At 44.5% G+C, this 14,577-nt stretch overlaps 1 protein-coding gene across 8 annotated transcripts in view; it reads right to left on the bottom strand.

The window, feature by feature from the left end:
- FN1 (fibronectin 1) overlaps positions 1-12,234 on the bottom strand; it is a 52,921-nt gene extending 40,687 nt beyond the window's left edge. For 7 of the 8 annotated variants that reach the window (XM_015867978.3, XM_085551925.1, XM_015867979.3 and 4 more), the window contains exons 1-7: positions 7,151-12,234; positions 6,863-6,991; positions 5,327-5,464; positions 3,616-3,747; positions 3,365-3,502; positions 1,620-1,778; positions 214-414 (exon numbers count right to left, since the gene is read on the bottom strand). In XM_015867978.3, coding sequence (XP_015723464.2) covers positions 214-414; positions 1,620-1,778; positions 3,365-3,502; positions 3,616-3,747; positions 5,327-5,464; positions 6,863-6,991; positions 7,151-7,307 — 1,054 coding nt within the window. In that variant the 5' untranslated portion in view covers positions 7,308-12,234. 8 annotated transcript variants of the gene reach the window in all.
- Between the last annotated feature and the right edge of the window lie 2,343 nt (positions 12,235-14,577).

Below are 14,577 nucleotides of genomic sequence, written 5' to 3'. Positions count from 1 at the left end.
AGCAGTGTTATATATATAACTCACTGGGAAATATTTCTGCCCTACAGAACCAGGCTGCAAGTAACCAAAGTAATTATTTATTTTTTTGCCTCTTGCATCTTTTTCCAGTGTGTCTTCTTTAGTAGACATATGATGCACGTGCAAAGGGGCTCCCCATCAAAATAAAACCACAGATCTCATTGGACAGAACAGGCACTGAAGAAAAACTCATACCTATTTCCTGGCAGCTGACTCCATTGCCCAGACAAGTACAAAGCATTTGTTGGCTGCCCTGTGTCTTCAGCCACTGCATACCCACAGAATACACCACTCCGTTATCAGTCACACAGTGGCCATGTGGCTGAGGTTGGGGTTGTTGAGGCTGGGGCTGATACAACGCAGTCTGCACGTTTGTGAAGCTGGGAGAGCCAGATCCTGCGGTAGAACATGGGAGAGAACAGAGATGTCACATGCAGAGCTGAAGAACAGAACACTTCAATTAAATGCTGAGACAAACACTTAAGCACTACATCAGATTGACGACATCACTCTTAACCTCCCCAGACACATTATTCCATTTTGTAAACTTCAAAACAAAAAGAACAGCCCTCTCTCCTGCTAATGATAGCCTTTGTTTTCTACCACCTGTAGTTGCTTTAGAAAGGATTAAGATCACCAGCTGATCATACAACAAAGAAGTACTGATAAAGTAGAGAGAGAATGCAAAAAAAAGATACAACCAAACAAGGGTAGGATTCATTTTTATTTTTTCCACTGGTAAAGAACACAGGCTGTCTGTTTATATTATGGATGTTTTTACTAAAGATTCCCACAGCAATCTTCACAAATTCAGGTCTGCTGAGGTGCAGTAAACAGAGCACTGACACCATTGAAGTGATACGCCTTTTGAAGTTTGTACTTTCTGAGAGTTTGAAGCAAACCTGCTGGTGCTAACGAGTTAGAAGTCATTAATCAAGAAAATTTCAGTGTAGTTTCTGTAGAAAAACAGAAGTTTTTCTGCATACACCAAAAGAAAATGGTGAAAAGCACTTAGAAGTTGAAGACTTTGTTAAGCCTTAGGCAGGAAATAGGTTACCTATAAACCAGGTAATATTTCACACCAAAATTACAAACTACCTATGTGTACTAAACTGCACTTCATACATACTTTGGCATTTCTGTTTTTTAAAGCCTAACCATTAGTAGATGCATTTATCTTGTCAAAGAAACCAGATGGTCTCAGTGGAGTTTAAATTGAGGGCATTTTAAGGCAGTTACCCTGAGGCAAATACATCAAGTTCAAACACTAATTCAAAATGCCGTGCTTTTAAAACAGAGCTAGTAGATATTTCCTATAGGTGCACAGTTCTATGTGTGATTTACTGCACTATGATTGTGCAGGCAGTCACATCTGTATGTTCAAGCCCTGTCTGTGCAAGGCAGCCAAATGTAATTAATTTTATCTACACATCCACGAACAAGGAGCATCTCCTGAATTCTAACCCTCTGTGATGCTGGTCTTTCACAGACAAGTTTGCTATGTGCCAAAGGTAGGATGGTGCAATTCAACACCAACTCCTAGCCACTTCAAGCACGCCTTTCATTGCTTCTGTCCGTAATTTACACCATGTCCCACTTACCAGTGCTAGTTGTATGCAGGGACGTGTGTCTTTCGCATTTCCATTCACCTCTGCCATTACCAGTACAGATGCACTGAAGCAAGTTTCCACGGTTATCCTTCTTGCTCCAAGTGTCTCCAATTCTGTAGGAAGTCTTGGTGTCTTGGTCATTGCACCTATCTGTACAAGGAACATGATCATTAGATATTTCTGCGTTGGATGCTTTCACTGTGCCATTTATAGTACTGAAACATCAACACCATCAAACGTGCCGATAGTTTAAAGCATTTACTGCGAGCCAACCTTTCTTGAAGCCTGCTATTACAAGCCCTATATACTCTAAAATCTGTGTTTAACTGCATAGGCTGAGAGACCACAAAAATCCTGATGGTAAAAATAAATCAACTCGTTTTAATGCCTTGCTCAGCTGGAGTAAACCAGAACCTATTAGAAGGCAACATGTTAAATACCACTTTTTCCAAAAGAAGTGTTTGGAAAGCTGTCAGTGAAGTTAATACCAGCTGCTCATGTCCTAACAGGAATATCAGACTTCCTAAATCTTCCCGTTGTCTTTATTAACTCACAGCCCACATTGAATTGAATAAACAGGTTCAAAGGACAATGTAACAAACTACTTTTGTCTGGATGCCAGATACACATGGATCAACTAGTTCTTCCATTACACTGTTTTATGCTCTCATTCACAAGGAGAACTTGAGACAGTGGCTCAAGTATAATCACGGATCAATGCACATGGATTTATGGAGAACTGTAGAAGGATGCATGCATCATCTTAGGTGCCACTAAAAGAGCACTCGGAATAAAATATCAATGTGGAGAACACGTTACTAATTCACACTGGTTAAAATGACCAAAAACTGAGTAATCTACCACAAATGTGGTAAACTGGCGTCAAGTATTCAGAAAGTAATTTAGCAAATGTGTATGTGGTGAAGGGTTTGGGGATTCAAACTGTCTTATGGACATCCAGCTTTTTACATTAGACAATTAAAAGCTGAAATGTCCTCCCCAGCATTCAGTGGTGATTCTAGAAAACTCTGGCTGTAAAAGATATCTAACAGCATCTATGCTGAAGCATAGTGACACTTTCTGGGCTACAGCTATCATCTTACATACAGACATTCAAATTTATGTACTTAATTACATTTGAGAAATAAAATGAAAAATGAACAGGTCGTTAAATTACAATTTCCCTACAATATAGCAATGCAGACCTGAGTTATGAGGGGAGGAAGATACTGCCAGATCATTTTTATTAGTAATAATATCTCCTCAAATTCACAAACAACACATTCTGTTTTATTCATTCCTGTTTGACAGTTAATGATATTTCCCCATGTGTTCTAACAGACCTAATATTGTGAAGGCTGGTTTGCTTTTCATGGCTTGTTTCTCAACCAAAGCTCTCCAGATACACAGTTTTAATCCCAGCCCTCCTCAGAGTTTTAGTTCCTTACAGGTCTGCTGTTTACATCAGCAGAAAGCTATTATCTGTGTGTCCCAAGGCAACTGAATGGGAGGCAATTTAAAGAGCTCCTCAAAACTTGCCCAACAGAGGTGAAAGGTACAAAGTTCAACTCTTCTTGAGGAAACTGCTGTAAACTGATAGCTCCACAACAGAGTCAGTTCCTGGCAAAATTCAAGCAGAAGCCAGACAAACCAGCACGATTTTGGATTTTACAAGCCCTGTCTGCTTCACAAGTGCTAAAACAATAGAATATTTATAGCAATGCGGTTTGTCTTACTTCTGGAGGTGCAGGTGATGCGGCCGCTGCCTTCCCCCAGGCAGGTGCAGTCCACCATCATCCAGCCCTGGTAGGGCTTCTCCCAGGTCTCACCCACCACATAGGATGTTCCAGCTGTGTTGTCATAGCACCGCTCAGCTGAGGGAGAAAAGAAGGTCAGTGTGTGTGCCCCATATGGAACCGGGGACACCCCAGGTGAGGAGTGAGACTGCAAGCCAGCCAAGCTAAGGGAGGACAAAGCCATCACATACCCAAGGGCTTGCAGGTCCACTCGCCCTTGCCATTGCCCAGGCACACGCACTCCAGCAAATAGCCGCCTGTCTCGTGAGGCCGACGCCAGGTATCTCCGATCTTGTAGGACTTGCCGCCCTCATGGCAGCGATCTGCAGGGAGAGAAGGGAGCTGAGGTGAGGAGCACCACCACAGCCAGCACCACGGGGAGGTAGGATCCCCATGGGGATAGGAGTGAGCAGGAAAAGGTTTCGTCATGGTGGAGGTGAAGGAAGGAGGAAGATGAGCAGAAGGGCCGATCATGACCTCTTCCTTCATGCTGCAAAATGGTGCCTGCTGTTTTCCTCAGAGGGCGCCATTTTTCTCTTGGCACCATTGTAGCCCACACAGGCTTGTGGGCTGAGGGATGCAGCAGCCAGGTCTGTGTGCGCAGGAAAAGGTGATGTCTGGTGACATTGCTCCTCCTTCTACACCAAAATCCTGCCCCAAAAAGGCCAAATCCCAGTCTACCGGCACCTAGTGGGCCTGAGGTGTTCTGGCCCCACAGCTCAGCCCAGGCTCAGGAAGTGAACAGTGCAGTGAACAGCAGTTAGCAAACAAGATCCTTTTCCAAGGTAAGAAGCACATGTCTGGTCATTTATTAGGAGCCACTAAAATGTTTCATTGGCTCATTTATGAAAGCAGGCAATCTAAGAGTTATAAAGATTGATTCAAATCCATTTGCAGTCAATGAGACTCTCCAGTGAGCCCTAAACTGGGCTGATGATGAAGAAATTAGACTTCTCTTATGTTTGCAATTTCCTCACTGACTCTTTCTTTTCTTACAACACTTATCATCCTTGCTCAATAAAATGCCATTACATTTCGAAGGGCTCCAGCTCTACTTGCTATATTTGATGCATTTCTTTCCATGCTATAATGATGGCTGGCTTTCGAACCCTCTGTGGCAATGCTGTTGGGCTCAGCACTGTGTGTCTTAAACAAGAAACTGAATAGCTGTAAGAAAGACTTTTCCAAAGGTGCCTGAGGGACTTTGAAATCTCAGATTAAAAGGCCTGACACACAGCGAACTTCATCTGTGCTCAGAGAAAGTCTAATTATGAACTGAAGGGAAACTGTGAACAATTCAGTGACTCAATACGGAAAGGATTTCCAGACAGAGACAGATGTGAAAGGGAAAGCTGTGCAGAAAGAAGCAAGGATGGGGCAGACAGGTAAAAACAAAATTGCAGAAGCACAGAGCTGGCTCAATGGATATCAAATCCTTGTTCCCTCTGAGACCAGGGCTGGCATGATGTTTTTAGAAACTAAAGGGAATGGCTCCCAAGTGGCTGATATTTAGAATACTCCTATTAATGTTTACAGGGTAACTTTGACTTCATAGCAGATTAGACCCTGATGTTTTTTCAAGTATATTTTGACTGGAAAAACTTGTCTGTGAAGATGCAAGACATTCTTGTATATATGAAATGTACTAACATGGATGGCTGGACATTACCAGTCATCCTGGCCTATGTTTTTACACATAGGACCTCACCTCTTAAATAGAGGAGGAATTTGATTTTTAAAGTGTGCGTACACAGGGGAAGGACTTTCACTTGCAAGATTTTAATGTGCTCTGGATCAAAGCCCCCTAACTCTAGCTAATAAGCACTGGAAGAATTGTGAAAGCGGCTCTGGAAAATGTGACAAGAAGGAATGAGCTCTAGTAACAGGCTCTTGGTTACATACTAGCAATGGTGCAGCTGATTCTCCCACGTCCAGCTCCAATGCAAGTACAGTCCCAGATCATGGAGTCCTTGGGGCGCTCATAAGTCTCCCCTACTCGGTAAGTGGATCCAGTGTATTTGTCAAAGCAAGTCTCTTCAGCTATAAAAGGAGAAAAACGAATTTCATGAAACTACTCTAGTAACATGTACGGTCAACAAAAAAAATGCATGTTCTTCACCTCCTCACATGGATGCTCTTTTTTTCTGAGGGATGATAGGCCTCCTCTTTCTCCTTGGGGTAGAACAACAGAAAGGAACTGGGGCAGAGTTAACCCCCTCATGTTCCCCCTCGCTGCTGAATAACCACAGTTTCCCTCCCACAGTGAGCCAGGGGTTGAGCATGGCACCTGGGCTGGCATGCCCTAAAGGATCAACCCCAACTGTTTGAAATGCAGCAGGACAGAACTCAGAGGGGAGCAAATATTCCCCAGAAGTTGTGGGTTTTGACATGCTAATCCACCTCTTTTGAGCGCATTAATCCCGAATTCTGCAGCAGCCCTACTGAAGTCAACAGGCCCACTTGTGACTCATTCACACTTGCCCAAGCCTATGCGATTACAGAAGGGCTGTGCCAGTGTTGTCACACAACTTGAGGTCTCCAACAGAACAACGTTCTGGACCTCACTACCAGACAAGTAAGTGTGCCATAATAGCTACTAATTGACTTTGGAAGTGTAAAACTTTGGAATACCTGGGGAGGAAGAAAACGGAGAATAAACCCATTTTTAATGGAGGAGCAAGGGGACTGAGTACTCCTTAAAATACCTTTACCCAAGTCTCGCCTAACACATCTCTGGGATGCTCCCATCTTACACGAACGTTATCAGCCAGGAAACCAGTTTCTCTCTTGCATCTCCAGAGCAAGATAAAGGAATTACAGCAAACCAATGGCTCGAGACCAACCAAGACAGATAGCGTGCATCTGATTATCTAAACCACGCTGTATTCCAGCGAGTCGCATCTTCCATCGGATGCCACGTATAAAGTTTTTTTCTGTTACCTAAACTTTTACTGCAGAAGACTAAACAATCTCATTTTACACTCAATGATGGAACGCTCACAGCACGGCTGGGGGGCTGTGGAAAGTTGTAAGCTGAAGTATGTTTAAACAGGCTGACGACACCGCACAGCTATGAGAAGTTGGGGTGAAGCGATCAAACTGCACGGAGCCAGAGCTGCAAAGTGACTCCAGATTTGAGCTTCCCCATGCGAGCGGAGTCGGTTCAGTTCATTATAAAGAAGAGGTTGGCTCCAAAGTTAATGTTTAGATCCAATCCTCCAGAGAGATGAGTGATGTTTGGCTTGGGGTTCTGGTGGCAGGCCCATCTCTAATGAAAAGCATTTCTTAAAATCCCAAGCCAGATCTTCAGTGTAATTGAGAGTAGATCCGTTAGCTGACCCCAAGGAGCAAACTCCAGCTAAAAACCCGCACTGCTTGCTGTAACTCACTAGCTGAATCTGCACCAAAAGCCACTCTGCAGCTAAAACACCAACTTACGTTCGGGTTTGCTTTCGCAGTTAAACCCTCTGCTTCCACCGTAGCAGGTACAGACCAACGTGTTCCCCAGGTAAATGCGCTCCCACTGCTGGTTTATCTGGTAGTACCGTCCATTGTCAAAGCAGGTCTCTGCGGAGGGGATGGGGGGGAAAGAAAGCAAAGTTTCATCGCACCGAGGGCGCGCTCAGGGCACGAGCAGCCCGAGCAGCACCACGGACCCCCACCCGCGTGGTGTACGCGGAGCCGGCCGACCCCCGCTCCATCCCCGCAGCCCGTGCCGGTACTCACGCTTGCCCCCCTGCGCGGGGGTGGCTTGGGGCACCGAGGCGGTCTGCGCCTGCCGCCGGTTCTTCCCTCCGCGCCGCTGCCCGTCGCCCCCTCCCGCAGCCGCCGCCCCCAGGCAGAGGGCGAGCAGCGCCAGCCGCAACCCGCCGCGGCCCGGCATCCTCGGCAGGGCTCGGAGAACGGCACTTGGATCGGAGCGGGGAACGGAGCCGCTCGCAAGCAGCCCGACGGTCGCAGCGCCGCCGCCCGGGCGTTATATAGGGCGGGCGGTGTTGGGGGGGAGCAGCCGCCGCCGCCCCGGAATCCATTGGCCCTCGCAGCCTCCGGGGGACGGACGGGGGCCGCCACCGCCCCGCCGAGCAGAGCGCGGCGCTGCCCCGCCGGCAGCCACAAAGGGTCGGGGTGCGGAGAGGGAGAGCGGTCGTGCCATTTTGTGGGGCGTTTGCCTTGACAAAATGGCTTTTTCCCCCCTCTTTTGGGGAGCTTTTCTTTATTTAGCGGCAGGCTTTGCACCTCTTCGAACTGCACCGGCTCTTCACTGTTACAGTCTAACTTAAGCAAGTTGCATACGAACTTTGTCACCCAGTTCTGCTCGTCTCGTTCCCACAGCTATCTCTCCTGCATTGTGGGGTGTCTCTTTTTCCTGTTTTGAAGGGAAGTCTCAAAGCAGAGTGTGCAATCGTGACCCCAAAGCAGGAAGCTGCTACTGGGGAGATCATTCACTACAACCTCACACCCCATCCTGGAGCACTGCTTGGACCAGAGCTCAAGCTCACATCCAATATGAGGGTTGCACTGCTGACTGTTGTTGTCAGAACCTCTGTCTTTGGAAAGGGGTTATTGATCTAATAGTCCGCCCTGGTTCCCAACCATTTAAAACAGCTCTGACAAATGTGTACATGAAGTACTGTTCTTAAGCTGAACGTCCTGGATCTCCATGAAAGTTCTTCACCAAAATGAGAACCAAGCTCTAGTTCCACTTAAAGAATGCTGACTGTATGACCTGCAGCAAAAAGCAAGCTGTAATCTGTTTGGGATGAAGACATTCAGTAGGCAGCGTACATCCCCAGCACATGCTTTGTTCCCAGAAAGCACTTAGTTGGAATGGCAGGTATGCGTTCTCAAAGAAATTTCTATTCCTCTCCATGACAAATGTCCACAGATCCATTAACACGAGCTTCCCTGCTGAAAGCTTACTGGAAATTGAAACCTGACCTGGCAATTGAGGTGAGCCGTGGTGAGCCAATTCCCATCTTGTCTAATTTTCATTTTTAAATCTACTGCGCTGCATTTTTTTAGCCACCAGAGACATATTACCCCTCAAAATAATCACACAACCAGTGTCACCATAGCAAGGGAGAGCTTTAGAAATGGGACCTGCCTTCAGATTTTTCCTGCTCTTTTGAGACTGGAGATAGAAAGTGTTGTTCTCTAATGACAACTTAAAACAACTCAGGAATTCTTGATGAAACCAACTGGAGAACACTGTGAGAAGGTATAGTCATTTCTTACTGGGATGTGCTTCTTCTGGACAGGGTGTGTGAGCAAGTCCCACTGCTGAGAGCTGCTACTTAAGCACAACCGATGTGATGAAGGAAAAGGAGACAAGGAGCCTTCAAGCCCAGGAGGATTATGGTAAATAAAAATCACTCCGGGAAATCCACTTAGAATGGAACGTAACCCGGAATGAACTGGCTATGGTGGAACAAACATGTGGGTGCAACCAGCAGTCTTCCCTGGGGAGGAAGACTTCCCCCTTGGTGCAAGGTGCTGTACAAACATAACCAAAGGGCACTTCAGGGAGTTTCTAACCTCTGAAGGTCTGGGTACGTGGCATCTACCAGTTCTCCTCAAGGATAAGGGCAGGGTCACTGTTCCAAAGAGATGCGACTTCTAGATCCATTTCCAGAGTGCTGCTTTTAGTGACCCAATTTCCAGCCTGCTGCTTTTAGAGACTATTTTTATAATGGCATTTATAATGTGTATATACTGGATATACCCAGCATGGTCAACCGTTGACCTCATTTATGTCTTTTGTCATCCTGCATTGCACCTAAGTCTTCCAGGACAATGTTGAGTGTTTACACAAAAATGAAAACGCAATTCAGTCTGAAGACTGAGTGAGAAATAGTGTTAACAAGTGTGTGACTGTGTCTAATGCTTACCACAGCACTGCTTACACAAACAGGGGAACAAATGTAAGAATCTTATTTAAGAAAACATTACTGGAAGCACACAAAACAAAGTCATAATTTACAGTGATTCTCAAATTAGTTTCTTGCACAGCCATCATTTATTAGCAGCCAGAAATAATCGAAGGAGTCGTATTTCAACAAAATTTGAAACAGTCTGGTTTCACTTCCAAAGGAATCTCTGACAGTAATTATGACACAAACATGCAGTAATCATTATATTGCATGCTGTTAGACTTTCTGAGATGTCTCTTAAGTTATTTTGGGAAGTGGATGTGACTCCTTTGTCTGTCCTTCTGCTCGCTGAGCTAACAGGAATGAAAGATTCACCTGAAGGCTTTCTTAGGATGAGATCACTCTGAATTTATAACAACCTTTCCATGGTTTTTGCATCCCAGTAAGGAGTAAGGATGTTCTAAACCCTCTGCTTTAGCCACGGATATTCTGATTCAATTCTGATTCATGTTCTTGGTCTTTTTTTAACTTCCCATACTGAAATCCTAACTTTTCACTCTTGGCTAGAAAAGGCATATGTCCTTATAAGGTCCTCCTGACTTCTCTTGTTCCGTGTATTGCTCTGCAGATAAGCCTCTCCAGTGGGTTGGCTTAGTTTCCTCTACTGCACACACTGCTTGGAGGCTGTGGATATGCCTGGGAGGACGGTCTGGCCCTGAAAGCATTTGCCTGCAAGTCTAGATAGCACAGAAATCACCAAGCCAGGTCACTTCTTATTCTTTTTGCAACCTTAGAAGAATGGCCACATGGGCTTAATTATCTCCTTCTAAAATTATCACTCGTAAGAACAGGAATCATAAAGACAACAGGTCAGGATTCCTTTCCTTCACATAGGGAGACCATTAAACGCTTCCTGCAGTTTCCAAATATTTTGCAAGAACTCCTGGTGCGAGCTGAAAATTTCTGAATCATCAGAATTTCAAGTCTGTGGTTTGCGTTAGGTCAGAGCAGAATTCATTTCAAGGCTCGCTGAGGTTCTGCTGCACAGTGCTTCATTCACTCCTGAGCGCAGCCGTCCTGAGAGTCTCATCCAGGAATCTGGAACATCACTCCTTAAATGAAATTCATTCCTTCTGCTTCTTACCAGCAAATTCAGCAGTATGTAACTTTATGCCGGCTCTTGGCGTAGGAATGAATTTCATCGTGTATAAATGGTCCCTAACATGGCATTCATTACATCTTGGCACTCTCGATGGAAATTCCCTGCTCTTCTCCCTCCTCCCCAGTCTTTCATAACTAAACATTCGGTGTCATCAACACAAAAAACGCAGTTGCTTTCTGTAGCTGTCTTCAGACTATGTTACTCTGCTTGGTCACCTGAACTACTGTAGTTTACCAGTGGTGAGAAGTTCATAGCTGCAGCTCTTGCTTTGCAGTCGGCTCTGCAGAACAGTCAGCTCCAGGCATTTAACCATTCATGAACCTGGAAAATCAGGTGAGGAGCCTGGGGGCAGGATTAGAGATTTTCATTCTCTTCCAGGTACAAGGCTTCTTTTGGAGTTTCATTTTGTTTTTTCTGATTCTGCAAAGAGGATTTTCATCACATATGAAGCAATACAAGAATGGTAGCCAAGAGTCTGATATACCATACTCACCATACCCACTAAGTCTTGCCCCTTAGTATAGCATGTCCACGTTTCTTGAATACCTCCAGGGATGGTGACTCTACCACTTCCCTGGGCATCCTGTGCCAATGCATTAAAATCACCATCTTAAGATCTCAGACCTTGCTAAAGAGTCTGTCCCCTTCCTTCTTGCAGCCCACATTTAGATACTGAAAGGCTGCTCTCAGGTCTCCACGAGCAGTTCCAGCTCTCAGCCTGTCCTTGTAGGGAAGGTGTATCACCTCTTGGATCATCCTAATGGCCCTCCTCTGGACACTATCCAACAGGTTCTTGTTTCTCCTGAGGACTCTACATCTAGATGCAGCACTCCGGTAAGGTTCTTGATAACACTTTCAGATGGTAAGAAGATGTTTTCAAAGATACTCAAATCCTATTCAAGTTGCCTGAAGCTTTGAAAATCCCTGTGTCGTGACCTGCTGAGGATTTTCTGGGGAACTTCTCAGAGCATCTCAGGAAATACGACTGCACTTTCAGGATGAACCATGAGTACTGCTGAATGTGGCTTGAAACAGCAAGTGTGGTGTTGCCAGCTCTTGAAAGAGGTGTTATTTTAGGCAGCGTTGGAACTGTCTTGTTTTAATGAGGGATGTTCCATCTCCCCAGCTGATGTCTACTCCACTTAAAGGAAATCCCCCTCAAACTGGCTGCTTGTGTCACTTATTTTCCTGCTTTTAGAGGGTAAGAAGCCCCTAAAGACTGCTGTAGGGAATGAACAACACTCCTATATTCCTCTGACTTGTCATGCTCCTCACATGGAAGGAAACAGAATGTTGCAGCTTCTCCCCAAAGCAAAGATAAGAGAACTTGAAAAGGCTCAGAAGTGGGGGTACTGGGTCAAAATGCACCGAAGAGAGGATTGCTGAGAGACCATGATCTTGTGCAAACCTGTACATGTGAAGCATGGATGAAGGAGAGAAAGAAGTTACAACAGCTGGAGAAGCATAGTTTCTTATGGCTGTTATTTTCTCTGTAATTTTTGTGTTTTGGCCAAAATCCCACTTGGTGTTGGCATTGGGAGAAGGCTCCTAATTATGGTGGCTGCCTTTATTTTGTCATTACAGAATTCTAACAACAATTTCACTTTTGAATAACAGAGGTTTTTCTCTTTTAATGGAAGGACAACATTATTGGCATAACTTGAAAGTCTCCCTTAAATCCCAGCAGAAGAATTGAAACCCTTCCTTTTTCCACAGCAGTCTTAAAAGTCCTAAAATAAAGTTAAGTAATGGTGATATCACCACCAACAGCATGAGGTGAACTTAGCCACAAATCCTGGGGTTTGAGTGCAATTGCTTTTATTCTTTCCCCAAAAATATGGCAAATCACACCAGCGCTTGTTTGGTTTTAGGGGAGCCTGGTCAAAACACAGAAAGTAATGCTGGTGCTGGCTTGAGCTTGGCCTGATGCAAGGAAGTTGAACGCACTGAGCAAGCAAACAGCTATTTATTATGATGATTATGGGGAGTGTGTAACGGGTTGAATTTGAGAGTCACAAAGGGCTGGGCTGAGCCAGCAGCATCCAGAAGGAAAATATTTTGGCTCCAAGCTTCACTTTGTCTCCTGTTTCCTTCTTACCCCTTCCACCCAGCCATACATGGAGCCAAGGAGCATGGATAGATCTCTGCTGCCAATTTTGAAGGGTTTTTTTTTTTTTTCTTTTTTAAATTTCTTCTTTTACTATTGGTAACCTGGTTTTTTGGCTGAAGTCTAGGATGAGAAAAGCTCTCACATTTGTTTTTCAGCCCTAACCATGAGTTCTTGTTGGCTGTTTTTTCTACTTTCCAGCTTCTGGGGAAGAACTTGGTTCTGCTCCCTGCCTTCATTGTCATTTTCTTTTTCCCTGCTCTTCCACCCTCTCCCTTCTTCTATTCCAGGTCTCCCAGACAGCAAGATGCTCCCTGGTTCTGGTTTATTTGTTTTAACTTGGTTGTTTCTTGTGGCTCAGCAACAGTGTCACTTCTCCTGTGGGACTACCCAACTATTTCTCTTCTGTGAGTGGGAATCCAGCCCAGAGAGAGGCCCAGAATAAGGAAGAAGGGCTGTTTCTGAATTACTCAAACCCTTTTTGGAAGACAAAGCTGCATTATCTTGCTTCTAGCAAGAAATGTTAGTGAGGCAGAACTAGAGTGTAATTCTACATCAGTCAGTTCCATTCACTCACAGTGGATTGGTGTGTGGCTACCTTCAGGTCAGTGCCAGGAATTCAGAGCTCACTCAGAGCCGAGGAGTTTGAAAAATGTGTGCCATTCAGTGAAATCTGCATCATTCAGTATCATAACTACATCCTTATTCGACATATTATTTCTCTTACTGATATGGTTCTTAAAATGGGAGGTCTGCTAGTGAAAAGTGGTGGTCCTATATAGACAAAGGCATTGTGAAGATTTTTTTTCCCTCCCAAGTCACTTACATTGATATTCTTTAGCTGCTCTGTCTGGCTGAGAATCAGCTGCCCCAGTCCTGCATCTCACTGCTTAGATGTTTCTGGTGCAGCTCTGTGTTAAAATCTAAATGTGCTTAGATTATTTCTTATTTTACAACTGCCGATTTACTTGCACTTAAAGTAAGGGAGCAGCCAGAAGGCTGTTCCTGCTCAATTTGATGTGACTTTTGCCTCATTAACCTATATATTCTGTTAGAGACGTTCTAACCTAAGCTTAACCTACCTTGTCTCAGAGGCTTTGCAAAACAAGTCTCCAAGCCAAGCTACTTCTCTGGCTTTCTTGAACAGACACAGTGTCTTATGGTACTGAATCCAGTTTGTTTCTCCATTTTCTCTGCTTGAATGTTGGATCTCGTGCATAGAACTTTCTGTACTGACTCACACAATTTCTGCTCTGTCATTAATTCTCTGAGTAACTCCTTACTTTCAAATGTTGATTATAGTGAGCTGGACATTTTTATTTTATTTTTTGCTTTTTTTCTGGCATTCAAAACCGTTAATGGTCTGCATATGTTTTTTGATTATAGTCCTTGTTCTGGTTTTGGGGTTGCTTTGCCTCTTTCACTGCCTTGGAATTCATCTTTTTAGCCTATACTGAACTGTGTATCCATGAAGTCATACAGATTTGGAGCTGATGCTTTCCAACAGTCATCACTTACTTCTTTTACCTTTCTAACACTATGGGTGGAATTTAAAGTGTTCCTCATTCTTGAAATGATGAATTATTGCAGTAACAATAAGTATTACAATATTTCTGCCATCTACATTGAGCTCCTACTGCCAAGCCACAGGTGTTTCTATATGCAAGCAAAAGTTTTGTTGCTGATAGCATTTAGCCATTGATATGTATACAGCTGGTTTAGCAGATACATTGCAAGAGGACTTCTGCTAGGATGTCACAAATGAAAACGAATTGTTTTGCCCAGAACAAGGAGTGACACCCAATGCTCCAGAAACTCCTCTCACCTCCTTCGAGTGCTTAGATACCACTTCAAAGCTTCAGTGTGTTTTCCAGGTTGTCTATCACAGCTCAGAAAGCCAGCATTTCTGACATATCCCTTGTCTTGCAGAAGTCTCTTCCCAAGGCCAGCAAGCACCTCTGACTGGTGTGTTGGGATGTGACGGCCTCATAATTTAACCCACACATTCCTGCCT

Source organism: Coturnix japonica, chromosome 7, assembly GCF_054131305.1.
Source record: "Coturnix japonica strain WE chromosome 7, WE-NBRP24, whole genome shotgun sequence".
In the NCBI taxonomy this organism is placed as follows: domain Eukaryota; kingdom Metazoa; phylum Chordata; class Aves; order Galliformes; family Phasianidae; genus Coturnix; species Coturnix japonica.
Note: the sequence above shows the minus strand (reverse complement) of the source record. Positions and strands in the feature narration are given on the sequence as shown.